The 26,674-nt window shown below is 62.1% G+C and overlaps 2 protein-coding genes across 5 annotated transcripts in view; both read left to right on the top strand.

The window, feature by feature from the left end:
* Positions 1-20,741, top strand: part of CBFA2T3 (CBFA2/RUNX1 partner transcriptional co-repressor 3) — a 94,386-nt gene extending 73,645 nt beyond the window's left edge. For 3 of the 4 annotated variants that reach the window (XM_014738362.3, XM_014738364.3, XM_070262161.1), the window contains 9 exons: positions 279-520; positions 651-740; positions 5,157-5,338; positions 6,084-6,307; positions 9,809-9,894; positions 10,420-10,618; positions 11,281-11,349; positions 12,882-13,072; positions 14,509-16,601. In XM_014738362.3, coding sequence (XP_014593848.3) covers positions 279-520; positions 651-740; positions 5,157-5,338; positions 6,084-6,307; positions 9,809-9,894; positions 10,420-10,618; positions 11,281-11,349; positions 12,882-13,072; positions 14,509-14,808 — 1,583 coding nt within the window. In that variant the 3' untranslated portion in view covers positions 14,809-16,601. Of the gene's footprint in view, positions 1-278; positions 521-650; positions 741-5,156; positions 5,339-6,083; positions 6,308-9,808; positions 9,895-10,419; positions 10,619-11,280; positions 11,350-12,881; positions 13,073-14,508 lie in introns of all 4 variants that reach the window. The other variant, XM_023637502.2, reaches the window with a different exon arrangement.
* Positions 20,742-23,190: 2,449 nt separating this feature from the next.
* Positions 23,191-26,320, top strand: PABPN1L (PABPN1 like, cytoplasmic). The gene is made up of 7 exons (XM_070262165.1): positions 23,191-23,482; positions 23,646-23,784; positions 24,091-24,158; positions 24,654-24,760; positions 24,863-24,950; positions 25,553-25,695; positions 25,820-26,320. The coding sequence occupies exons 1-7, from the start codon at positions 23,252-23,254 to the stop codon at positions 25,857-25,859; spliced, it is 816 nt and encodes a 271-aa protein (XP_070118266.1). The 5' UTR covers positions 23,191-23,251; the 3' UTR covers positions 25,860-26,320.
* Positions 26,321-26,674: the final 354 nt, after the last annotated feature.

Below are 26,674 nucleotides of genomic sequence, written 5' to 3'. Positions count from 1 at the left end.
GGGGGACAAGCGGCCTCTCCTGCCTGGTGGTGGAGAAGCCCCTCTGCCTGTTCACAGTGGACACCGAGCAGCCCGGCCGGGAAGTTGGCACCTGCCAGGCTGGCCGGGGCGTCCCCCTGGGTGTGCCAGAGTAAGGCCAAAGGGACTGTGCCACCTCCCCCCCGCTGGGGACCTGGGCACAGCTGTGCCTCTCCAGACCCCAGTGGGCACACCTGTCAAGGGTGTCGGTGACCCCGTGGCCGCTCCCCGCCATCCTCACGCCCCTTCTCCCCACACAGTGATGAACGGCAGCACACACTCACCGACGGCCGTCAACGGCACCCCGTCCACGCCCAACGGTTTCAGCAATGGCCCGGCCACCTCATCCACGGCCTCGCTGTCCACGCAGCACCTGCCCCCCGCCTGCGGGGCGCGGCAGCTGAGCAAGCTGAAGCGGTTCCTCACCACCCTGCAGCAGTTTGGCAACGACATCTCGCCGGAGATCGGGGAGCGCGTGCGCACGCTGGTGCTGGGGCTCGTGGTGAGTTGGGTGTCGTGTCCCTCGGGTGAGTGAGGCTGGGGGCGCCGGGCTGTGCCAGCGCTCGGGCCTCCTGCCCCCTGGGCTGGGTGGACAGGGCTCAGCTGATACTCCGTGCCTTTTCTCCCCTCAGAACTCCACGCTGACCATTGAGGAGTTTCACTCCAAGCTCCAGGAGGCCACCAACTTCCCGCTGCGACCTTTTGTCATCCCCTTCCTGAAGGTACGGACAAGCCGCGCCCCTCCGTGGCGGGTGCCCAGGAGCCCGAGTCGCTGCCTGCTGGCTCTGATTGGGCCTCCCTCTCGACCTCCCTGGACTCGGGGGCTCCCCCATCCCCCGGGGAACAGTGCTGACCAGTCAGGACCAATTCCTACTAGTTAAGGCCACAAACTAGTTGCCAGACTGGATTAGTGGCCACCAAACCCAGCACGCTAAGACAGAGCTGCCCAAATCAGTCCCATTATTATTGGCCAAATTTGCTCATCCACTTGACAGCCAGTTTTTGAGTACCTACTGTGTGCTGGGTACTGTGGGGCTCGAGGATCTAGCTGTGAGCAAAGAGGGCAAGTCCTTTGTGTAGCCAACGCCCCGGTGGGAGGGAAGGCAGCCAGCCAACCATGACTCTAGGGTCTGTGGAGATGTGCACCAGGACTGCAAGGAGGGGGCATTTAGTGGAGGGTGAGGGAGGGAGCTGGGTGGATAGTGGAGGACAGAGCCTTCCAGGCACCTGGGACAGCATGTGCAAAGACCCTGAGGCAGGAGGAACAATGAGGAGGCCGTGTGGCTAGAACAGACTGAGGGGAGAGGGACAAATGGAGGGACAGGCAGGGGGTGGTTACATGGCTGGGCAGCCAGATGGATGAATGGGTGTCAGATGAAAACAGGGTCATGTGGTCAAACACAAAAGATAAACAACGGCTCAACAGTGGAGCGGCCTCTCAGCGGGAATAGTTCATGTTGGGCTGGGAGCAGCAGCACCAGAAGCCTAGGAGCCGTGCAGGCCCCCAGGCCCAGCGCAGACCCACTGATCAGAATCGTATCTTAACAAGGTGCTGGGCATTCGTGTGCCACACCAGTGGGAAGAGCGGTCCAGGCCGCGTGAGACCAGTGTCTCCATGGCAGCACTTCTCAGGGCCTTCACTCCCAGTGAGGGTGTGCATCTCCCAGAGAGGGCAGAGATGAAACGCTTCCCAAGTGTGTCTGACCCTATGACCCTTTGCTGCCCCACACCTCCCAAGGTCCGGGTTCCTTGGAGCTCACTTGGGAGGTGCCCACCCCCAGTGCCGCCGGCCTCCCCCGCAGGCCTCTCGTTTCCCGGGCCCGCGCGATGCCTCCAGCGTGGGCCCTGGTGGAGCTGCTCTCCAGAGGGTCTTGAGGACCAGACCGGAGGCTCCCAGGCTTGAGCCCGACCCTGCCACTTAGCCCCTGTCGGCCTGGGCCCAGCTGGCCTCCCCGGGCCTTGGCCTCTGCAGCCGTGCAGAGGGGAAGGTTGCATGAAGATTGCACGCAAAGAATTTGGCTCCTGCTTGAATAGCGTTGGGTGTCATCATCTGGGGATTAAGGCGCTCCCCGGAGCAGGCTTGCTTTGCAGAGCTCTTTCACCACTGCCCCTGCTGAGCCCCCCACTGCCCCTTGAGGGGGCAACCCAGGCCGTACCACTGTTCCCAGTGAACAGCGGGGAAACTGAGGCCCCCCGGAGGTCCCCACCGGTGCAGACATGGAGCTGAGGCTGGAACCTGGATCCATCAGACTCCAAACCCACTGGCCTTCGCAGGGCATGCCCAGGCCAGCACTATGTCTCCCGTGATCCCTCACAAGGGGGACCCCGTGTCGCTCCCCGACATCCGCTCGCTCCCCCCTCCTTCCTGCCCTCCCACCCACGCCCTGCTGTGCTCACACTCCTGAGCTGGTGACAAAGAGAAGCTGCTGGCTGGGACAGAGCGAGGGTTTGGGCCCATCTGGCAGTCATTGCAATTCATTACGAGCCCTCCCTTCTCTTCTCTCCTCCTTTCAACTCGCTGTGGCTCCACCGCTCCCCATCTTTGGGGACACAGTGCGCCTGCTTCCTCTGTCAGATCAAATATTTACAGCAGATGTCCCACCCGCGTCAGCTGCCCTTGTTTATCCGAGGAGCCAGGGCAGGGAAGACATTGCGCGTCCCCGCTCTGCCCCAGCCAGGCCTGCATCCCCTGACCACTGCGCCGTCACACCCCAGCATCCTCCGCCCAAAGTGGCAGCACGGTGCCGCCGAGGTCCCTCTGCCTCAGTTTCCCCTCTGCCCACAGCGGCTCTCACACGCTATTGGGGCTTTCAGGCCTGAATTGCTCTCATGGTCATCGGGGCCAGCTGGGCTGAGGGCCCCCGTCTCATGCCAGTGACCACACCCAGGGCCCTGGGCTGAGGGACGGTCAAGGACACGGAGTCCACTCGTCACCCTGAGCAGACCTCCTTGGGTGTGGCCAGTTCTGTTTCCAGGGCTTGTTGACAAGGCACCGGCCGGAGTCCTAGCCCCAGGGGCCTGCCTGGGGAGCAGCCCCCCCACTCATGGTGGCAGCTCACTGCAGGGGCGCCAGCGGGACTGCCCCTCCCCACCTGCTGGGTGACCTTGGTTTCCCCGCCTGTGACTTGGGCTGGCAGCAGAGGTTGCACCTTCCTGAGGACTCCGTGCAGCAGGCCCACTGCGTGGGCAATGGCGGCGCAGCCTCACGGCAGCCCTCACAGCCTCATCCCGTTCGAGAGGCAGGAACTGTGGCTGACGCTGCGGCTCGGGCCCCTGCCTGGCTCAAACCTCAGCTCCAACTTCGGGCTGCTGAGAACTTCCAGGCCTCACTCTTCTCTCTAATCACTGGGGACGTGACAGCCCACCTCACGGGCGGGGAGTGGCTGAGTTAATTCCTACGGAGCTCACAGGAGCCCTTCACACCCAGGACCGGGAAGGGTGAGAGCTCCTCACAGCTCCAGTTGCAGGTGAGGCAGAAGTCAGGGAAGTCAAGCGACTTGCCCAAGGTCACACAGCAAAGCCAGGGTGGGCTGACCGCAGGGCCCACAGTCATGCAAGCTGTGTGGGCATTCAGCGAGGTGCCTGGCGAAGCAGCGGGAACATGGCAAACCCTCAGTAGATGGGAGACATCGGCTCAACCAGCACGGGATTGCGGCTGTTTTTGCAAACGCTGATTTCCCTCTGGCCCAACTTCCCATCTGTGAAGAGGGAAGTTCCAGGCTTTTTGCATCATCAGAAACTTCGTTCACATGCGAACTTGGGGTCCAGAGGGCTTTTGCAACCAGCACAGTCCATCCAGCCTGTCAGTGGCGAGGCCTCCCAGGCGCCTGGGCCCTGGGGACAGAACAAGGACCGCTGCCCCGGGGGATGCGCAGCACGAGGTTTTCCACACGCTCCACCCATTTCTTCTGCGCTGGGGTCCTGCTCCCCTCAGCCAAGGGCCCCGGGTCCCCTGCACACCCCTGGACCTAACCCTGTGCACGGCTGAGTGGCAGGGCTTTCCAGAAGCCAGGAGATGCTGCCCCGCCCACCCGGCCTCCACCCTCGGCCCCGGCTCCCAGCTGGCCCCAGCCGGCCAGGAATCCAGATGTTTCCACCACCCTGACAGCGACCAGCCGGTGCCAAGGGGAGGCTGCGCGGGAGAGGAGGGGCCGGCGAGGGAGACAGAGGAAGTTTGGCGTCTTCAGACCTCCCGGGACCTCCTTTCCCAGCTCACGCTCCCAACGTGCTCGACAGATGGCGGGCTGGCCCCCGTTCAGCTATCCAAATAGAAAAACAGGCCTGGCAGCCGGCGCTGCTTGACAAAAATGCCTGGGCTGCTTGATCGGGTCCGGGTGGATGCACTAATGGGGGCTGGGGAGGCAGAGGCAGGAGAAGGCTGCCGTGGCAGCTTTGAATCGCCATGAGAAAGTTGGGGAATTGTATTTATTTACAAATACTTAGAACTCTGGCTTTCCCAAGCGGCCTGCCGCTGGGCCCCCATCCAGCCTGCCCCCCGGAGGCGGCTCTGGGAATATCTGCAGAAGGCGCTGAGGACCGACTGCAGCCTAGCAGTGCAGGCGGGGAGGCCGCAGAGCCAGGCAGAGGCAGGAGGGCACAGCGCTCCCGCGCGGGTGTTACAGGCAGGGTCTGTGGTCTAATCTTGTGCCCCCCCAATGTCATTCCACCCCTGTGCCCTCCTGTCCTTACCCATAAATATGGAACCAGGTCATAGGTCTGTCCCCAGTGGCTGTGAGGACCATGGTAGGTGTGACTGCTCAGAGCACTATGGGCGTGCTAATGCATGGAGTCCCATCTCCAAGCTTCATTCAGGGCCAGGCTGGGGACCCGCAGGAAGTGGGGGGGCGGGCCCGAGGGCATACCTCTGGGTCCTGCTCCAGCTCCTCTGTGTAAAGTTACCTGTGGGCAGCACTGCCTCCCCCTGCCCCCCGTCTGAGCCTCGGTTTCCCCCTCTACACAATGGGGACTCGTGCCTGCTTCCAAGGGCACAGGCAAGGAATCCTCATGATCCCCCCACACCATCTCCAGACCCGCATGGGAGGGAAGGAGCTCAGTGAAGTGGAAAAGCCCTAGCCTGGGAGTCTGGGATCTGGGCTCCGTCAGCAGCAGGTCCAAACCCCCTTTCCCGGCCCCCCCAGGCAAACCTGCCGTTGCTGCAGCGGGAGCTGCTGCACTGCGCCCGCCTGGCCAAGCAGACCCCTGCCCAGTACCTGGCCCAGCACGAGCAGCTCCTGCTGGATGCCAACGCCTCTTCCCCTATCGACTCCTCGGAGCTCCTGCTGGAGGTCAACGAGAACGGCAAGAGGAGGACCCCTGACAGGTACCTTGGGGGGCTTTCTGTGGTGGGGGAGGGAGAGCGTGGAGGGCTCCCTCCCTGCCTGACTCTGGGTCTCAACTCTTGAGAGCTGCCTCCAATACCACAGCTCAGCAGGTGCCCTCGTTCCAGGGCTGAGAGAATGCAAGTCGATACTATGTTGCATTCTGTGGCCCACAGCTAGTGGGCTGGTAAAGTTCAGCCTTACCTGCAAGGCCACTGCACAGGCTGAAGCACTGAGAGGCTGCCCTGTCAGGCTGTGGGGAGGCCTCCTGAGGACTCAGATGCCCCCTTGGGTGGGCAAGGGAAGAGGCAGGAGGGAGTCTGTCTGCAGGAAATTCCCTGGCTGTTCCCTTTGTGCTAGGTGGGGGCCAGAGTGTCCAGGAGTCCAGGGTCCCCAGGCACCTGGGCTGGCCCTCACTGCTGGGTCACAGAGTTAGGTGCTTGTCCTTCTGCTGCGAGAGGGTGTCTCCTTCTCCTGGTGTCTCAACAGAGGCTCAGCCTTCTTGACCACTGGACCCCAGGAGCCCACACACCAGGGGCAGGGTCGAGGCTGGCAGGAGCCCCAGAGAAGGATGGAAGGGTAGTCTAATGTCTCCTGTTGCCCATCTCTCTCGCTCTGTCTCCCTCTCGCTCTTTCTCTTTCTCTCTGCCCACACCCTCTCTCTCTCTCTCTCTCACCCCTCCTGCTGGACCTCTGTCCATGCTCCTGGTCTCATGACCAATGGCACCCTGCCTGCTCTTTGGCCAGGACCAAAGAGAACGGGTCGGACCGGGACCCGCTGCACCCCGACCACCTCGGCAAACGGCCGTGCACCCTGAGCCCTGCCCAGCGCTACAGCCCCAGCAACGGGCTGCCCCACCCCACGCCACCACCGCACTACCGCCTCGAGGACATGGCCATGGCCCACCACTTCCGTGACTCTTACCGCCACCCTGACCCCCGGGAGCTGCGGGAGCGCCATCGGCAGCTCGGTGAGCAATGTGCTGGGGGGCGGGGGGTGGGCGCGTGTGTGCCTGTTAGTTGGAGCACACGTGTGCCTGCATGTGTGTGCAGGGAGCATCCGAGAGCTGCCATGTGCATGTGTCTGTCCAGGAGGGACACTGAGGAGATGGGTGTAGCAAACGGATTTGAGCGGGGAGCCAGCCCAGGGCCCAGAGGGGACCCACTCTGGCTAGCTGCCTGAAGCAGAGCTGTCTTTCCCAACATCTGTCTGGGGGCAGCCAGACATCCCCACCTTCAGGGCCAGGAAGGCCCCTCTCTCCCCAGGGGCGGGCTGTGGCTATGCCTGTCCTGGGGCCCAGCTGGCCAGGGGCAGCTGTGGGCCTGGGGGACCTAGAGCCACTCAGCTTGAGGGGCACTGGCTGCCTGCTGGGCACACAGCCTTGGGCTGCCGGTGGCCCCTGCAGCGGGCGTTCATCTCCTGATAGAGACAGGAAAAGAGAGGCTGCCAGGCTCTGCAGGGGGTGCAGGGAGGGTGTTAAGCCAGGTTCCTGGACCCAGTTTAACGGGGGACCGGGGGGTGCTTCCCACACAACACTAAGCAATTCTCGGACACCAGCAGGGTGCCCTACAATTCGACTCAGTTCTGACTCGGTCTACCTGGAGACAGTGTCAGATCCCCCAGGTTAAGGGTTCTGTCTACAAGTCTGCCTCCCCTGCAGATGCCAGTTGTTGCAAGCACAGGTTGTCACCTGGGCTTCTGGCAGACGGGCTCTGGATCGGAGTTTCCCATGAGCCCCTCCTCGGGTTCCATTAATTTGTTCGAGTGGCTCACAGAACTCAGAGAACCAATTTACTCACCACATCACTGGTTTACTTTAAAAGGACACGACTCAAGAACAGCAGATGGAAGGGATGTGAGGGCGAGGTGTGGGGAAGGGGTGGGGAGCTTCCGTGCTCTCCAGGCACCACCCTCCCCGTCTCCACAGGTCCACCAACCCGGAAGCCCTCCAAACCAGCCCTTAGGGTTTTTACGGAGGCTTCATTACACATCCCTAGTGGTTGGTGATGGATCTGACGTCTAGACCCTCCGCCCTCACGGAGGTCGGGGGTGGGGCTGGAAGTTCCCGGGCTGATCACTGGTCGGCTCAGACTCTGTTGGTAACCAGCCCCCACCCTTGGGTGGGGTCCAAAAAACATAACAAAAGATATGTTTCACTTTCAACACTTAGCAAATTCCAAGGGTTTGGGAGCTGTGAGAAAGACGCTGTGGATGAAGATCAGATGTGTATGAGAAACACATTTTAATCATCTCAATGACAAATAGACATTCCTTATAAATCGCATATCTCAGGTGGGGTGGCTGGGCCAGCCAGGAAGACACTGTTCACGGGGAGGGTGGGCAAGGCCCGGCATGTGGCGGTCCCCACGTCGCAGGAGCTGCAGCCCCTGCCCCCAAGGCGCTCCCACAAGGTCTTGTGGCTGAGAGCCTGGCTGTGGAGCAGAACCCCACCGTGCGCCCTTGGGCGGGTCACGTGACCTCTGTGCCTCAGTCTCCTCCTCCGTCAGCTGGATCTAACAGGAGTGCACCCCTCAGGGGGTGTGAGGATGGAGGGAGTTAACACAGGGCAGCACCGAGTGGGCGCTGTGAGCCCCACTGTTGTGGTAACAGCGGTGACAGCCTGGGCTGGAGGATACTCATTTCTTGGAGGTGACGAGCCCTGAAAGGTTCTGACAGCCTGCAACATGTCTGCAGGCGCGCAGCACAAATGGGGAGACTGAGGCCCAGAGACACAGCTGACATGCCCGCAGTCTTCCAGCCACATGTGTCTGACCCTGCGACCTTCCTCTGTGCTGGGGACAAAGAGATGAATAGGACCACCCACCCCAAGCCCCCAGTGTGCTGGGGAGCACAGCTGGGGACAGCCGCCCCTGAGACAGAGGCCCAGGGCACGGATGGGGGCCCAGAGGCAGGGTCAGCAGAGGCCTCGCCCCGTACAAGGCCGTCTCCCGCCCCCACCCTGCGGAAGCTTCCAGGGCCTGGGCCAGGCAGCAGGTGATAGTGTCTGGCTCCCTGCAGCCGGGTCAGGCAGGTGCTGATTCCCGCCCGCTCCTGCTAACGCAAAAATAAACGCCAGCTGTTGGGCAGACCTCAGCCACTATTTTGGTTGGGGTGTTGGCTCAGGCCCCAGCTCCTCCGACGGTGGGGCAGTGGACAGCAGACCGTGGCCGCCACCTCCCACTCTTTTGCAATTTGGGGAGGCATTTTGGGTTTGGGGGGGCTGGGAGATCCTTAGGAGCTGAAAAAGGCCTAAATAGAGAGATCTCAGCCCAGGAGCATCAATAGCGCAGGGTCACCCAGCACGGGCTTGGGGCACCCAAAGCAGCAGGGGAGAGTGCATTCGATATTCCAGAAATCAGAGGCCGGGCCATCGCGAGGGCCGTCAGATGCCATTGCCCCATGCCCATTTCTCAGCTCACAGCTGTTTTGTTTCTGATCACTGAGGTGGGGACCCCACATTGTTTCACTCCCTGGAGCCGGAGCAGCCAGTGGCTGAGAGTGCACGCCGGCTCAGGCCAACGTCCCCTTCACCAGTCTCGGTTTCCTCCTCTGTAAAAGGGGGTGACGCTGGGACCCCTCGGAGGCTGACACAGCAGGGGAAAGAGGCAGGCATCTGGCACAGCCTGCTCGGTGGGCTCCCCACTCCAATGCACGTCCTGAAGGTCTTCTTCCACCCCAGGGAGGTAGGCAGGTTGGGGAAACTGAGGCACAGAGGCGAGATGAGGGGCCCAGGGCCTGTGGGGAATGAGTGTGGAGACTTCTGGCTTTGCCTGACCTACCATCTCCCTGTGGAGCCGGCAGTGTGGCCAGGAGACCGTATTGGACTGGCCCACTGAGGCCCAGCGCCGGAGCGCCTCCTCTCGCCTAGCTGGAGCTCAGCCCAGGGGACGCAGAGGTGAATGGGGCATGCCAGCCCTGCCCTGGGGACTGACACAGCCTGTTGAGGGGACCAAGAATAAACAAGGAAGTGCGTGGAATTACTAAACAACCAGAGATATGTGGGGCTCAAGGAATTTAAGGGCCCAGGGCCGCTGAGGAGGAAGGGGCTTATGACCTGGGCTTTGAAGGATGCATAGGAGTCCAGCTGGCTGAGAGGAGGTAGTAAAGCATGGGCTGGAGGTGGGCAGCCACAAGGAGCCCCTGAGGGCTTTTGAGCAGTGGTGAGGCCCTCAAAGTAAAGTCTGGGGCAGCTTTGGTTGGTAGCAGGGGGCAGAAAGAGTGAGCATGGCTGGATTGGGAGGCAGGGAGGTGGGGAAGGGTGGGGAGCACTGGGTGGGGCTCTACTCCCAAGCATCGGGTAGAGGCCAGGCCTGTTCCAGATGCCCCCAGGGCGGTGGGCAGAGGGTCACCCTCTCATCTTCCCCAGGTGGGCACAGCCCATGGACAGGGCCTGGGAGAAGCTGGGGTCCTGGGAGCACAGGGCGGGGCTGGGAGCCCCGGCAGGTCCTGAGCGTCCACTCCCCTCCTGCAGCGGTGCTCGGGTCCCGGCAGGAGGAGGTGATCGACCACAGGCTCACCGAGCGCGAGTGGGCCGAGGAATGGAAGCACCTCAACAACGTGAGTGTCCAGGCCTGGGGGCCACCTCAGCCCGCCCATCCACTTCTGGTGACACTCGGAACTGGCCCTTCTCTGCCCCTCGGGGCGTCTCCCACAGGAAGGGGCTTGGCGTGGGAGCAGGGCCCCATCAACTCTGTCCTTCGGTCCTCCCTTGCCCTGCTCCCTTTTTGGGCGGGGAGCCCAGGCAGAGGGTGCATCCCCAGAGCGGGGCACCCCACTCTTCGCGGGTGGAAGGAGAGCCCAGGCCCCTGCATTGAGCAGGCTCCCCTGTGGGTCAGGTGCCCCCGGGGCTCCAGATCCAGGTGGAGACCTAGGGGCTGTCTCAAGCCCCCGTCCCAGCTGCCCGAGTGTCCTTCCAGGCAGCGGAAGTGGGTTTTCACGCCCTGCCCTGAGCACCCCATAGCCAGCCCTTGTGGATGGCGGGCTGGCCGAGGCCTGGGAGTGTGGGAATAGATCCCCTGGCCATCCCCCTCCGTGCCAAGCGGCCACAGCCGGCCCCCTGTGCTCACGGCCGCCTGCCCGCAGCTCCTGAACTGCATCATGGACATGGCGGAGAAGACGCGGCGGTCGCTCACCGTGCTGCGCCGGTGCCAGGAGGCCGACCGCGAGGAGCTCAACCACTGGATCCGGCGCTACAGCGACGCTGAGGACACCAAGAAGGGGCCCACACCCACCACCGCCCGGCCCCTCAACAGCTCCGCGGGCGCAGAGGGGCCTCAGCTGGGTGTGCACCGGGGCAGCATGGGGGCTCAGGGGGGTGCTGCAGGGGCACCAGGGACCAAGGCCCGTGCCCGAGAGAGCAGGGCCCTGGGGCCGGCACTGCAACAGCTGGGTGTGCACCGGGGCAGCATGGGGGCTCAGGGGGGTGCTGCAGGGGCACCAGGGACCAAGGCCCGTGCCCAAGAGAGCAAGGCCCTGGGGCCGGCACTGCAACAGCTAGGTGTGCACCGGGGCAGCATGGGGGCTCAGGGGGGTGCTGCAGGGGCACCAGGGACCAAGGCCCGTGCCCGAGAGAGCAAGGCCCTGGGGCCGGCACTGCAACAGAGCACAACCCGAAGGGTTTCCCTGGGAAAAGAGGTGCCCTTTTGGCTGTGCACAAAGATGCCAGCAGCTCCCTGCAAGCCCAGATCACAGTTGCTCTGCTCGTCCTTCTGGATGAGACGGTGGAAACCTGGAGGAGCCCAGGACGGGCCAGCTCCCAGCCAATCCAAGGTCCAGCACATCTGGAGCGGCCCCTCCCTGACATTGCCCTGCCCCCACCCGGAAACTAGTACAGGGTTTCCCCCGATGGGTACCTCTGGTCCCCCCACTGAGAACACAGAGCTGCCCCCGTGGCCCAGCTGGGTGTGGCCCTGCCTGTGCGTGACGCTGGCCCCCGTGTTTCAGACATGCCCCGGGAGTTCCTGCCAAGGACCCTGTCCGGCTACATGCCCGAGGAGATCTGGAGGAAGGCTGGTGAGTGGGGACAACCCCCGGGGAGGGGGGGCTGGGGCTCCAGACCCCTGTGGCCCTGTCTGTCTGTGAGGAGCTTCCGTCTGCCTGGGGGTTCAGCCAGGCCCCAAGCTCACAGCACAGCTCACAGGGCTATACAGACCCTGCCACGCGGGGCTCACAGGAGGGCAGGATGATCACCAGCCAACAGCTGCCAGCGAACAAGCATGTCGCTCAGCAGGACAAAGCGGGTCCTCAGGCCCCGTGTACACATGCGTGTGCACAGATATCCACACAGGCGAGAGAGGCCCTTAGAGCTGGGGTCCCATGACCTGAGCGTAGCATCGAGCATGGTGCCAGGGGATGCTGGGAGCACACTCACTGCGTTGTGGGAACAGACCGTGGGGAGGGACCGGCAGCAGCAGGGGCCCGTGGGTGGAGAGGCCCCGGCGGGCTGAGACAAGGCGGTGGCCATGAGAGAGGGAGCAGGATTGCAGATGCATTTTGATTTGCGGGTGGACTCACCATGTCAGGAAGAGGAAGGAAAATGTCAAGATCTTGAAAGCAGAGAGAGAGAAGGGTTCCAGCCCAGAGCTGGAGGCCAAGGGGCCACGGACAGGTGGCAGCTGCCTGGAGCGAAGCAGGAGGATGGGAGTCTTCATTCTCCTTTGTCTCCGTCTGACCCATGGCGGGGCTTTATGGGACCCTTGCTGACATCCACTGGAGCTTGGGCAGTGACATGGGGGCACACGGCAGCAGCCAGCACTGCCAGCAGCTCAGCACACACCCAGCGAGTAGATGCTCGGATGGGAGGCCTGTGGGCCGTCTCCGCCCCTTAAACAGGAACCTTGCTTAATCTCACCCCAGCCTCCCTCACGCCACGCTACAATAACAGAGCTGGCAGGTAAACCGAGGCAAACCTAAAAGCCCCTGGTGGGGTCAGCAGGGGCTGGGGGCCCTGTTGTTCCCAATGTCCAGAGGGCACAGTGCAGTCTGAGCAGACACTCCTGGCTCAGCTGGACAGCTCAGCTCAGCACAGCAGACACTGGGAACGGTGCACTTCATCCGCAGAGGGAGGCAGCCAGAGGTGGCGAGAGCAGGGGAGACGAGACACGGCTTTGGGGGCGATAAGACAGAGCCTGGCCGGGGTAGTCTCAGGATTGCTCCCGGGTGGGCTGCAGGGGAAGGCAGACTGTCCGTGGGGAGAAACAGTACAGCTGTGATTCTCCAGGTGGGCAGCAGGACCAACAGCAGCACCTGGAACTTGTTAGGAATGCAGATTCTTGGGCCTTCGGGCCTGCTGAGTCAGAATCTGGGGGCAGGTCCAGCCCAGTCCTCGCCCTCACCCTCCAGGGGTGCCACTGCCTGTGCAAGTGTGAGAACACCATGGTAGAGGACAAGCTTTGGAGATTCCCCCACGAGCATGCTTGCACACACGTGCCCGGGATGCACATGATCATGTGTGCACAAGCCCCGTGCCCAGGGTTGTGGGCGGTGAGGCCCGGGAGACCCGTCTGGGCCGGCCTGAGTGACGACGGCCATGGCGTCCTTTGCAGAGGAGGCAGTGAACGAGGTGAAGAGGCAGGCGATGTCTGAGCTGCAGAAAGCTGTGTCGGACGCAGAGCGGAAGGCCCATGAGCTCATCAGCACAGAGCGCGCCAAGATGGAGCGGGCCCTGGCCGAGGCCCGGCGGCAGGCCTCAGAGGACGCCTTGACTGTCGTCAACCAGCAGGAGGACTCCAGCGAGGTAGGGCGGCCTGCCCGCCCCACACCCCATCCCCGCCTCCGGGTCCAGGGCCAGAACGCCCTCTCTGCCACCTCCCAGCAGAGTGCCCAGGGCAGCCCTGGAACTCTCAGGGCCTCCTGACCCCACATTGCCTGGTGAGGCAGGTCCCGTGGGCATCCCCACTGTACACGTGTAGAAGCTGAGGGCTCCAGAGCGTAGGCACTGCCCCCGGGTCACACTTAGGAAGTGGCGGGGCCGTTATTCGAACCGGCTGGCAGATGCCAAAGCCCGCGTTCTCTCTAAGCTATGAAAGCAGAAGGCACGCGGAGGGGTGTGAAGACCCCAGGTGGTTTCAGCTCCTGGCGCACTGCACACCCAGAAAGAGAGTTACCATCATGCTAGGAGGCTGGGCTGGGCCCAGCAGGGCAGGTACAGGGGGACCCTCGGTGACCCGCTTCCTCCTTGTTGGACAAGGACTCAGTCAGCAGAGAAGTCAGGGAGAGGGAGAGACCCTTCCCGGGGTGGGCGGTCCTAGCACTGTCTTTTGGGAAGGAGTATTCTCCAAAGCCCCCAGGATAGCCAGTGCCTGGGCTGGCCCTGAGGGAGTGAGCAGGGGAGCTGGTTCCCCACCAATTCATGGGTCTCTGCACTGGCTCTCTCAACAGACACCCTCGCTAGAGCCGACCAGACAGTGCGGGGAGAGTTAGCAGAGGGGAAGGGAAGCCATGGTGTTCCAGGCTTAGGAAGGCAGGCGGGGTGGCAGGGAAGGCTCAGCAGGACCGTCTCAGGAATTGGTCCTGGGAGAAGTGAGCAGCCATGCAGGAAGCGGGGTAGCAGCTCCATCCCCGTGGGGGGCGCGGCAGGGACAGAGGCCAGGCAGGGGCATGCCTGGCAGAGTGGCAGAGTGAGGACCACGAGGAGGCCAGTGTGGCCGGGCAGAGCGAGTTGGGGGAGAGCTGGAGGGGCTGGGGGCCCAGAGGCGTTGGGGGATAAGTAGGCGCTCGGGCCTTTCTCCTGGGTGGGTGTGGCTCCCCTGTCACACAGCCCCGGCTGCCCACCTTCTGCTCGCATGGGCCACTGAGGTTATAGCTCCTTCCACGGAAATGCAGCAGAGGCCCAACAGCAGGGGAAGGACGTGACCCAGGAAGGCAGTGGCTCCCTTCCCCCTGAGGACCCTGTGCACAGCGTGAACCTGTCTGGGGTGGGCCAGAGTTGTGCCACACAGTAGTGGGAGCCCATCCCCCTGAACTGGCCCAGCCTAGTGCCTGTGACCGTGGAGGGTCCCCCACAAGCCGTAGTGCCTTGGGGTTCTCTCTTCCCGCTTGATGGCCTGTGGCTGGGTCCAAGCGGGTTCATTTGGACTGTGTGCTTCCCTATCCTCTGGCCGGGCTGGAACCTTGGGTATTTGGGGGGGCCCGGCCCTGCCCCATCCCTGACCATGCCCCTCTCGCATCCAGAGCTGCTGGAACTGTGGCCGCAAGGCAAGCGAGACGTGCAGTGGCTGCAACGCGGCGCGCTACTGCGGCTCCTTCTGTCAGCACAAGGACTGGGAGAAGCACCACCACGTGTGCGGCCAGAGCCTGCAGGGCCCCGCAGCCGTGGTGGCCGACCCCGTGCCCGGACCGCCCGATGCCACCACCAGCCTGGGCCCCTGCCTGCCCACGGGCGCCACCAGCCCCAGCGAGGCCGGCTCCGCAGGGCCCTCTCGCCCCGGCTCCCCCGGCCCGCCTGGCCCACTGGACCCTGCGCCCCGCTGACCCCTCCAGGACCCCGATGCCCAGCCCACGGACGCCGCGCCCACCCGGCCCCGGCCCTCTGGACGCTGCGCCCGGCCCCGGGACCCCGACCATTGGAGTCACTGCTGCTACTGCTTCTCTCCAAAAGAAAACACAGAACCAACAAAACTGCATTCAACGCGACTTCCTCAGCTACCTGGCGCTCTCGCGGGGCGGCCTCCTGAGCATCCTCAGAAGCCCCCTGAGGGCTTTACCCCGCGGGGCTGACCTGCCTCTCTCTCTGTCTCTCTCTTCTGTCTTGACGACTTTCACACACTTTATCTTTAAGGAAAAAATCTAATCATTCGGTGGCTTATATTTTCAGTGAAGAATTTTGGGGGGTTTTGTAGCAGAAGAGCTACTCAGAAATGGATACAGAAAACTGTGGGGGTTTTTTCCCCCCTTCCTGATGAAAAAGGGAAAAAGAAAATGTATTTTATAGCCGGAGATCTGAGCCGCTGTCTCACCGGAACCACCCAGGGGTGTGTGCGCCGCGGTGAAGACGGTAAGAAGGATTTCAATTTCCGACTCAAGAAGCATTTTTTGGTTTCAGATTTTTTGTTTTTCCTTTAACGTCAAACTCTTTGGCTTTAAGTAGAAATCCAAAAAGTTTTTTTAAGAAAAGTACAGGAAGCATTCCTGTAAACTACCTTGCCAGCTAGCCAGCCAAGGACGCCGGACACACCTCTGCTGCAAAGGAAATCCAAAAAGCAAACACACAAAGTTAAAATCCAAAATGTTTTGTCACTGCCAAAGTAATTTTTCACTGTTCGACTCCACTCTTGGGTTTATTCCGACGTCGGTCTTTCTCTCACTTCAATTCTGTTTCCGGAGTGTTGGGATCCTGGGGTGTGGAGGGGTTTGCCCAACAAGAAGCAACTTTGTTTCTCTTCACCTCGACCTCGACCACTGCGCCTTCGCGGTCGCGGAGGGCAGGTCCGGGGGGCAGCGCGGTGGCGACGCCCCGTGTGTGCACGTGCGCGTGTGTACATGTGCGCCAGCGGCTCACCAGCTGTGTGTCCACTTGTGTGCAGGGGACGATACCTCTGTCTGTCCTCATGCCCTCTGTGAATTTTTATCACATTTCATTTTTTCCACTTATGAAAAAAAGTGCTAACGTGTCCTTCCCAGAGAGAGCGTAATTCCGAGACAAGACTGTGACAATCTTTTGGGCTGATCCTTGACTGCTTTTGCAAGCACAAGGAGACAGCGCTGGCCTCTGACTCTGCTTCTCCGTGTCCCTCCTCTACCTCTCCCGGCTCCGCGATGCCGCCGCCCATCTCGTCCACCCCAGTGTCTCCTGCGCCCACTCTCCTTTCTCCACACTTTTGCAGAAAAAGAAAAAACTACCGACAAGAACAGTCGCCCTCTCGGCCCCTCTGGAGACTTGGTCAGCTGTATATAACCCGGCGCTGTGTCCCGCTGCTCCTCGGGGGTGTTCCCTCGGACGCCCCTGCTCAATTCCCTGGCGAGCCCAAGGAGGACATGAAGGAACAGGACATTCTCGCCTGCAGCCCACAGGAGAACAAACAGCAGACACGGCCCGCGAGCTGCCGTGCCCGGCGTCGCTGTAAGAAGTTCCCAGGACTGGAGTGCAATACGGGGAGTGACCAGCTACTGAACCCGGGGCTCCCGGGGGCCCCGCCGAGAGGCGAGGAGTCAATGGTGTGCGTTAATGTGAATGTATATAGTCCCTGCAGAGGTCCAAATAATGATATTCATGATGATGATAATAAAGAAGATGTTTGCCAAATAAAAAAGAGAAACCTTGGAAATATGTAAACTTTAGAAAATAGATTTTCAAAGAAATCTGAACTGTGCTCCTATGGAGAGCAGTGGGTTTGTTTGATGGCTGTCGTTTTTTCAGAGTTGTAAGAATTCATTCTCTGAGTATTAAAAGGAAGGATCCCAACCGGCTGCCACAGACCAGGTGCCGTCCCGAACCACCACGCCTGACACCGGAAACCTAATTCTGAAAGTCGAGATAGCTTTCTCTTACCCTCCAGAAAGTTCCCTGGCTACAGCCACCACCTCCATTGCCCAATGCTGCGGGTCCATCAGCCTCTCAGAGGTTTGCTTCTGTGGGTTTCAGGAAAGCAAGGGCCAGTCTGGATCTGGGCTCCCCAGGAGACGGCGGAGCCGCCTGACCTGCCTCCAGCTTGCTGTCTTTTTCTCGCGCCAGCGTTGAACCTGTTAACACGGCGTTTTCGGACGCACAGTGAATTGACCCGTGCCCCCTTGGAGGGGGGCGCTCTTGGACTGTCCCACGAGGTGGTGCTGGTGAACGGGTGGCTCCACCGGGGGTCTGGGCCCCTGAGGACTCGTGTCCCTGACGTCAGGACTTAGGGGGCCTTCCGGTCTGAGGCGAGTGGTGGAGGAGCCCTCACCTGGAAACCCGCTGGTTTGCTTTGCTGGCCTCTGTGTCCCTTCCCCTCACAGGGTCCCCCTTTGGGGACAAGCAGGCATGCCAGGGATGGTAGCGTGTTGGCCAGCTGGTGGCATCCTGGCCAGACCAGCTTCCAAGGCCGGACCACAGGCTGAGGGTCCAAGGTGGGGCGGCCCCTCCCTCTCCAGCTGTTGGGAAGAGCTGGCCCCCAAGCCAACTATAGAAGCCTGTCTTCCCAGTGTGGTTCCACGTCCACAGCCCCTACACCAAGACGCAGCGCTGACAGGCACTGCAGAAACCTGCGTGAGGGGTGGCCACAGGCCGACCGGTGGAGCCCCTGCAGGCCGAGAGTGTCCTCGGGATCAGGATGGCAGTTGGCGGCGGGGGGCTTCCAGTGAGGAAGCCAAAGCCCAGAGTGGGTGGGAGGGGGGTGTCCTGGTGCGCTGTGTCAACCGATGCCGGCAGGTGTGGCTGGCTCAGACAAGCAGGTGGCTCCTCCTGCCCAGGGAGGCCTGGGGGGCGCTGGGGCTCCCTTCCAGGCTCTGGGAGCTGGCGTTTCTGTCGGTCACTGTGCTCAGGCCTCATCTGGCCAAAGACTTCACAGCAGAACCAAACAGGGAATCAATAGCTTTGGGGAGGGGAGGGGCGGGCAGAACTCTTGCATCAGGAGTTGGACGGTGGCAACAAACAGCAAGGGTTTCCCCTGCTGTCTGCACCTGGAGCACCTGCCTTTCTCATGCAAGGAGGGGATCCAGACAGAAGGGGCTCTAGCCGCCTGCTCTTAGCTCCGAGGCCGTCCTGCCCTGCTACCTCCTGAGCTTACAGACCGCTGACCAGCACTGCAGCGTGCGAGGGTCTCCTCCCCGCGGGCCACCGCCAGCATCAGACACACAGGTGACCCAAAAGCTCTGTGAGATGTGGCTGCTCGCAGAGCCTCCCTCCCCCAGATTCTGAGGCCAAAGCTACAGCAGGAAGGCAAAGTGAGGCAGGTGGGCAGGGCGGCAGGCAGAGCACCCCAGCCCACAGGGCCAAGCCAGGGATGATGGACGGACAGGGGACAGCAGGACAGATGCTGGCACCCAGGCCCTCTCTTTCACCCCCATGTAGAAAGCCCCCCAGTGTGTGACTCCTCGACCTTTCCCACCCCCTCGCCGCTCGTTTCCCATCCTGCCCTGGACCCGCACTGGGTTTTCTTTTAGGACGTCTTTCCACCCCCAGGTGGTATCTGGGGGTGTTCTGTTGACCCCCCACTGAGACAAAGGCAAACACCAGGGCATCCACACACGGACAGGCTGGCACAGCCCCAACCCCATATGAACAGAGAGGGTCCCAACACCATGGCTCACCATGACCAAAAGGAGGCCTTGGGTGTTACCAGGGGGCAAAGAGGAAAGCTAGAGAAAGTCTCAGGGGTCCGGGAGGGTAATGGTCATAGGACAAGAGGAGCCGGCCCATCAGGAAGGGGCTGCCCTGTGGGCTCGATGGGTGGGGGTCACTCATCGGGACCCGAGAGGTTGAGTGGTGGAGGGAGACGGATGGGAGAAGGGCAAGGGGCTGTTGGTTTTGGCTTCACCCCAACAACTTGGTGGAGAGAGATCAGGACAGGCCCTAACTTTCTCCTGTTTGCTAATTTTTCCAAATATATCCTCAAAATGACACCAAAGCCCCATCTCTGGCATCTATCCTGTCTGACCCAGCCCACTCTAGCCAGCATGTCTGGGCATTAATCTGCCCTTTCCCTCAACCAACCTACAGTTATTCATTGATTCTTTTCTTTCATCAGTTCATCCTTCTGATTAATCCAGTCATCCACCAGTCCATCCATCCATCCACCCACTGACTCACCCATCCATATGTCAACTCATCCATCCATCAGTCCATCCATCCACCCATCCATCCATCCATTCACCAACCCATCTGTCCATCTACCCATGCACCATCCATCCATCCATCCGTCCACCCATCCGTCCATCCATTACTTTATCCCAACTATCCCATCCACCTCCACCCATTCTTTCGCCCATCCACCTGTCTCTCCACCATTCACCCCTATACATGCCACACATGTGTCTGCCCATCCATTCTCCAATCTAACACACCCAACCACACCTCAGTCCATCACCCCATCCACTTCTCCATCCACTGAACCCAGAGTAGCACCACCAACTCCTTCGATGTCGAAAGCTGCAAGGGTGCTTTGGACCCTCCTGTGACCTCAACTGCCCCATAGGAAACTGCCTGTGGGCACAGCCACCCCCTCCCAGCCATTGGTCCCCGCCTGCTCCAGGCATTGTGGGCAGATTGGACCAATGTCCTAGCAACAGCTCCGGCCAGTCTGGGCCCGCCTGGCAAGTGTGGTGGCCTTGGGCCAGGAGTGCGCATTGGGAGGCAGCCTGCACACCTGCTCAGGGGCCCTATGACCGGGGCCACCAGTCAGGGTGAGCACATTCCCTGGCAAGGCCCTGACATTGCAAGGCGGGGCTGCCCTCTCCTCCCCTTGTCTCCAGGTCACTGCCCGGAGGAGGTGTCCCCAGGAAAGCAGGGAGGGGAGAAGGAACCCAGTTCTGGCCTCGCCCCAGACCCCAGCGCTCCTGCAGCCCTGCTTCCTGGGGCTTGCTCTGCCTCACTCCCACTCCCACCTTCCATCCTGGGGCCCCAGGTGGCTGGAGATGAGCCTTCAGAGCTCTGCAGAGACAGAAACAGACCCTGCCCAGCTGCATTCTGCCGATGGTGATGGGTGTCCTCTGGGACCCTGGAGGCCCAGCACAAGCCCCCAGTGGCTGCTCCCACCTGCCTCCAGGCTCCCAAGCCACACAGGGCATTTTCCAGAATGGGGCTGGGAGCAAGGCTCCCCGATTATGGTCCTGCTGGCAGGAGAGGAAGAAGAGAAAGAAAGCAGAGGGGATGCAAGGAGAGCTGGGCTTGGGGGACGTCTGCTCCTCTGGACGCCTCACAGATAAGGCCTGGGGAGCTGGAGTCTGTGACAGCACCCTGCACTGGTGACCACAGTCCCAGAAAACTCCATCTTGCATGTTTTTATTCCTTTCATTTCAATTCAGCTGGCCCCTGGAGTGCCACCCAAAGACCCCTTGTAGCAGTAACACAACATTGGAACTCAGATTGGAACCTGGTTTTTAAGCATTAGGAGGAAGGCACTAGGTGGCCTTGCTCCCCATGGACAGGGGCCCAGCCAGGCTGGCTCCAGTTCACCCACTGGGTCCTCCGCAGGCCGAGGGGCCGGGCCGTGGGAACAGGGCCAGAGCACAGCCATGCACAGCCTGTGGGGAACGGGCTGACTGTCCCCTTCCTCTCTAGTCTTCTTTTTTTTCAATTCCCCAAAAGGAGCTGGCCCGAGAGCACTGGGTGGGTTTCCCGCTGCGGCTTCTCGGCGCCGTCTAGGACCCATGGTGCGCATCCCCTCGCGTGTCCCGATGTACGCTCTGTCTGACCTGAGCGCTGTGAGATGTCGCACCAGGTCTCGTCGGTTCTCTCTGTGTCGTGTAATAAAGCCAGCGTTTGCCATCGCGGACTCTGCCTCTCCTTGGGTTCCTGGCGACTCCGGCTAAGCTCCAGTTCACACTCTTATTCACCCACGACCTGCTGCAGGCCTTCTTGGTGCCGGGCAGGAGAGACAAGGCCCTGCCGCACGGGGGTGGACAGACAGACGTGGAGCATGGGTTGGGGTGTGAAGGGACAGAGGCAGCTGACCCCCTGGCTCAGTCCACCCACAGCCTCCTGTGTGCTTGCACGTGGGGTGAACTTTTGAAGGTTGTGTCCTCAAGGTGATCTGGACGACCTTAGACCCCAGATGACAACTATGGCTTCAAGGGCGCCAAGCCCCACTGCCTGTGGCAGTGCTGGCACCTCCCAAGAGACCCTCAGGGTGGACAGGGGACCTTGGACACTGAGGGAAGGGACACCTCGACCCCGAGGAGCCAGAGTGTCGTAGCCGTGGTGTCCTGGTTCCCAGGGCCAGTCCCGTCCAGAGTCGGGTGCCCAGGACTCGGCGCTCCCAGGAGGAAGTGGTGTTATTAATACTCGGGCCCAGGCTTGGAACATGCTGTATTTTGAAAGGCGTCATTGGAAAGACCAGCGTGGGGGCGAGCCTGTCCACACACCAGGCGGCTGGCAGGAGCCCCAGCTGGGCCTGGTGTGTCAGCAATCTCAGCAGAGAGCAGGTGACAACGTTTTTCCATTGCAGAGGTCTGAGCTCGGAGGAGGCTGGCCAGGGCCAGGCCTGAGTCCAGCCAGCTCTTGGCTCGGACACAGCCACAGGGTGTCCTGGCTCCCATGTGGAGGCAGATGGAAGGGCCCAGGCCAGAAGCCCCCTGTGGCCTCAGAGCCACAGGGAGGAGAGACCTGCCTGCCTCATGTTATAGGAGAAAGGCAGTGGCTGCATGTCCACCCTCGTGCAGCCAGCCCGAGGCCAAGGCCCTGTCCTCAGTGCAGACGTGGACGCTGCCCTTGAAGCCCTCTGGCCTGCCAGGGGAGACCTGGGGACATGTAATTCACAGAGGACAGACAGAGGGCGAGGCCTGGGTGCCACGGCCACAAGAGGGAGCAGGAGGAATCAGGGAGTCTTCCTGGAAGCAGCGGCACAGTGGCAACAGTGCCCCCTGGGGTCGCACACATGTAAGTGCGTGTGGCTGTGTGGGGACGGGGAAGGGGACGTGTTCTGAGGACCCGCATTTGAGGAGGGCGGCAGCTGGGAGGCCATGCGCACAGGCCCACAGCCGACTCAGGGCAGGTCTCCCTTCTCCCAGGCCGCAAGACTGTGCCCAGGATGGCCCTCCCTCGGGGGCGCAGGGGCACGGTGCAGTCCCCATCCCGCCTCTGTGAAGGCGAGAACACAACTGGGCAGAGGGAGGGAGTCGGCCGAGCGGCAGCACAGGTGTCCCCTGACCCTCAGCCCGGGGCGGGGAATGGCTGCCCAGCTCCACTCCCAATTCCAAATTCCCAGGAAAGAGACCCCAATGGGCCCAAATTGGACTTGCCAGCTGTGGCCTTGGAGGGTGGGCAGTCACGCCCAGAGGGTCCCCCACAAACCGTCAGGAGGACGGAACAGGCACTGCAGGAGCTCCAGCAAGACTGAGCCAGGGCCAGCCCAGGACAGATGGAGGAGACCAGGGCACACAGGGACACAGGCCAGCGCCGCCCTCAAGGGGCGAGAAGAGGGGAGCAGAGGCCGACAGCAGAAGCAGGAGACTTTACAAAATTCACCTTCAGGCCCCCAGACGATCACCGGAGCTCCCCGTAATTCAACCACTGTGCCTGTGGCCAGGGCAGGATTACGGCCATATTTAACTGGCTCCACCTAAAAGCGGGTCCAGAGTTGGGTGGAGGAGGGGAGGGTCCGTAGGGAATCGGTGGGAGGTCAGGAGGAGTGACAGAAGTGGCTGTCTCTCCTCCGGGCCCAGGACCCCACCCTGGACCAGCCCACCGGGCTCTGACTCCTGTGGTACATGCCCTGCCATCACTCCTCGGGCCTCTGCTCAAGCTGCCCCCTCCACCCAAGCTGTGCGCACCCAGCCTCTGCCTGACCCAGTCCATCAAGGCCGGCTCAAAGACCACCACCTCCAGGAAGCCTGCACTGACAGCTGTGCCCTCCTTCCCTCTTGTACACGCTCGGGTAATTCGCTTATGCCCATGTCATCCTAACTGTGGCCCACCACTGAGGTCTAACCCTGAGTGGAGACCCCAGTGGGCTTCCCAGGCTGTCACCGCCCCCAGCTCAGGCATTGTGGCCAGTGTGGCGGGGCTAATGCAGGGGGAGGCCCTCCCAAGCTCCACCGCAGCTGCGCTCCTTTCTCTGCACGGAGAGTCCTGGAAGAAGGGCCAGGGGCAGGGACCAGGGCCTTTTATGCCTCAGGGCCCAGGAACCAGGGCTGGAAGCTTGGCCCCAGCCCAGAGGGAGCTCTTCAGCGCTCTATTGGGAGCAGCTGGCCTGGGGGAGGGCTTAAAGCCCCGCGAAGGCGCGGGCAGGTGCTGGAGTGGAGGAGCAGTGGAGGCCTCGAGTGCCCTCTCCTTGTCCCATCCACCATGTGGCCCTTCCTCAGCCGCACACTCTTCCCGCCCCCCACCGAGGCCTGGCTCCAGAGGGCTTCCTCCGACCCTGAGGCCCAGGGCTGGGGGGCCTGGAGCAGGACTGAGAAGTCCTCTCTGGGGCCAGGGGGTGAGGAGCGGGAGGCCAAGGAAGCTGACGAAGAGGCAGGCTTCCTGCTGTCTCTCTTGGAGAGGGAGGACCTGGCCGAGTGCCCGGTACCTGACCAGGTAGCAGCCATGTGGAGCACCCAGCAGAGGCAGGCCAGGGATCCCAGGGGCCCCGTGCATGGGGGGTAGGGGACCCCGAGGACAGGCAGGGTCGGGGCCTCCCTCAAGAGGAGCCTGGGGGCTGTCCTCCCTCCGGGCTCAGCCTGGGGTCATGTGCCAGCAGGAGCTGGAGGCCATCAAACTGAAGCTGTGGGCCATGGAGCAGGCCCAGGGGCTGGAGCCGCCCAGGGTGCAGGCCCAGGCCAGGGAAGAGGCGGGCACGGGGACCACGCTGGCCGGGCAGCTGCTGAGCCCCAAGACAGGTAGGAGCCAGCGGGCCACGCCGACCCCTTCCCTGTGCAACCGGCCCCCCGAGTCCTCGGGCACGTGGCTCTGAGCGCCCTTTCCTCTAAATCGGGATGGGCTGTGGGAGGCTGCAGGAAAAGCACCTGATCCCAGGGAGAATCAGGGTTTCCACCAGCGTTGGCTCCCCCAAGAGCCTGGGCGACCCTCTCCCCCGAGGAGTGAAGTGAGGAAGGAGCCACAAACGGGAGGTTCCTGCCCTTAGCAGCCACACGGAGACCCCCTCACGCTTGACCCCCCCAGTCCTGAGGCTACTCTCTCCGCAGGCTGCCCAAGCCCCGGGACCCCCACGGAGAAGGTGCAGGCAGACCACAGATCCATCTACGTGGGCAACGTGAGTGCGGGAGGGGAGCGAGCTGGGATCCCTTCAGTGAGCACTCTGGGTCTGGCGGCTCCACCTGGCCGTGCAGATTGAAGGAGGGGACACATTCAGGGTGGCACACAGGCCCCGGAGGGAGAGGAGGAGGAGGGGGTCTGATGCGGGTGGTCCCCAAGAGGGGCCGAGCCTGTGTCCTCAGGCGTTCTGATTTCCCAACATGAGCTGGGATTCTGGATTTCTGCATGAAATCTCCCAGTTGGCCAACTGTTGGCAACAAATTTCTCTTTAAAAAGTCACACACTCTTTGCACAGGCCAAAGAAACATGGGGGGCCCCCTAACACGTGGGGAGTGGTCATCTCGGTCTCCAGTCCACCCCGTCAGGCCTCCACCCAAGGCCTCTGCCCCCAACCCTGGGCACAATAGACGGCTGTCTAAGAAAACGGGCTGCAGGAGACCGCGGGAGGGCAAGGCCACTGCAGGGCCCCCACGCCAGGCCGTGCCCGTGTCAGGTGGACTACGGCGGCACAGCGGAGGAGCTGGAGGCCTACTTCAACCAGTGCGGGGAGATCCGCCGGGTCACCATCCTGTGCGACAAGTTCTCCGGACACCCCAAGGGGTCAGTGCGGGGCCCAGGGAGGGGCCGGGTGCCCAGGGTGCTGCCGAGGATGGGTGACCCAGGGTGGGCCCTCACCTGCCCCCACCCCCACCCCCACCCCAGTTATGCCTATATAGAGTTTGCCACAGAGAGTGCAGCCCAGACCGCTGTGGAGCTGGATGAGAGCATCTTCCGAGGCCGGGTCATCAAGGTGCGTGCCCCCACGAGTCACTGCGCACCTTGGGGAGCTGGGGGTGTGGGCTCTGCTCTGAGCTTCTCTACGTTAACCTGTTACCCCCCAAGGGGTCAGAAACAGCAGGCACAAGGAGGCCGAGGCACTTCCCCATGACACAGCTGCCCCGGCCTGCTGCTTAGCCAGTCTCATTTTCAGTCTCCGAGCATCTCTGGGCACATCCGCTGGGCGGCAGGGGCAGGGTGGGCGGGGGCCCGTCAGACCCCAGCAGGTTTGGCCCAGGTGTGGTACTGGGGAGGCTCCCCTGCTGAGCCAGACCCCCCACACACACCACATAGGGAGAGATGTCGGCTTGACAGGGGCATGGCACCAGACCACAGCTTGTGGCTGGACAGTTTGGGCCTAAACAGGGATCTTGAGAAGGTCTGGAACGGGTTAGGGTCTGATTCCTCAGATGGCTCCATGCCCTGGAGTCTCAAGGGCCTGGTGAGCACTGGGGTCTGTGCATATCTGCCTGTGAGCCTCCAGGAGAGAAAGCTAGGAAGGCTTCCTGGAGGCAAGTTTAGCCAAGATGGGATACAAGAATAGGGGTCTCAGACCGGCTCAGCCTCTGGTTCCAGGTGCTACCCAAAAGGACCAACTTACCAGGGATCAGCTCCACGGACCGCGGGGGTCTGCGGGGACACCCAGGTGCTAGGGGAGAAGCCCTCCCCCACAGCAGCCTCCAGGGCGGAACCCGCTTCAGGCCACGGGGGCGGGGCCGGTGAGTGGGGGCGGGGCCCTGGAGGGCGGGGCCGGGAGGGCGGGGGGGGGGGGGCCGGGGGGGGGCCGGGGGGGCGGGGCCCGGGGAGGGCGCTCATCTCCCCTTCCTGCCTCTGTCCGCGCAGGTGCCGTGCAAGATGCTCGCCATGGTATTCACCATATTGAAGAGATGACTGGACTCAGAGTGGGGCTGGCTCAGGAGTAACCACCAGTCGCCACGTGGGACCATTTATGCCAGAGGGCCGGGTCTGGGGTGCTGTGGGGGTCATAGGGCAGGCTGGCAGGACGGATGGCAGGGAAGCAGGGGCTCAGCGGAGAGCTGGTGGGCGTCCAGAAAAACCGCCCCTGACCCTCCTCTGGGTGGGAGGACAGCCCACCAGGGCCTCGCTGGGCTGAGGCCACAGAGGTGAGAAGCAGGGCACGCGGTGTGCCTGGCATGGGAGTGCTACTCGGGCGTTGGAGGGCACTGGGCAAAGCTCCAGGCAGGTGAAGCCCAGGCAGCAGAGTCAGCTCGGGTTGGGATACTTGGGGTTCTTGGACTCTCTCATTTTAAAGAAAAACAGAAACGTGTGTCTTAATGGTAAAGCATAAATTATTAAATTTGAATAATTTTTAAAAGCACGTGACAACGGACCTCTCCTTTATTCTCTTCTCTTGGACACCTGTCCAGTCTGTGCTTCTCAGGTGGGACTCCACAAAAAGGCAGGTGTAGGAGTGAGGCTGTGGGTCCCAGGGCGGGCTGGACCCCACTTCACTGCTGACAGCCAACGGGCAGCGTTGGGGTTTGCGGTGTAACCGCCAGCTCCTGGCTACAGAGGAAGCATAGCTAACCGTGTCTTCACTCCAGGTTTGGCAGCCTCCAGGGCACACGCTCCCCCGTAGCGAGTGACAGACACCTGCCTCTGTGTGTCCTCCCCTGTGAGTTGCTGGGGGTGGGGGGCGGGGCACACCTCGTCACCTGGGACAGGCCTGGCCCTCGT

Source organism: Equus caballus, chromosome 3 (genome assembly GCF_041296265.1).
Source record: "Equus caballus isolate H_3958 breed thoroughbred chromosome 3, TB-T2T, whole genome shotgun sequence".
Lineage (NCBI taxonomy): Eukaryota > Metazoa > Chordata > Mammalia > Perissodactyla > Equidae > Equus > Equus caballus.
This window is presented reverse-complemented; position numbering and strand designations above follow the sequence as displayed.

What these genes read in the sequence shown, in the direction of transcription:
- PABPN1L (XM_070262165.1), top strand. Translation starts at nt 23,252, where the DNA reads ATGTGGCCCTTCCTCAGCCGCACACTCTTCCCGCCCCCCACCGAGGCC. An exon ending in TTCTCCGGACACCCCAAGGG is followed by an intron (nt 24,761 to 24,862) that starts GTCAGTGCGGGG and finishes CCCCCACCCCAG; the next exon opens with TTATGCCTATATAGAGTTTG. An exon ending in AGGCCACGGGGGCGGGGCCG is followed by an intron (nt 25,696 to 25,819) that starts GTGAGTGGGGGC and finishes CTGTCCGCGCAG; the next exon opens with GTGCCGTGCAAGATGCTCGC.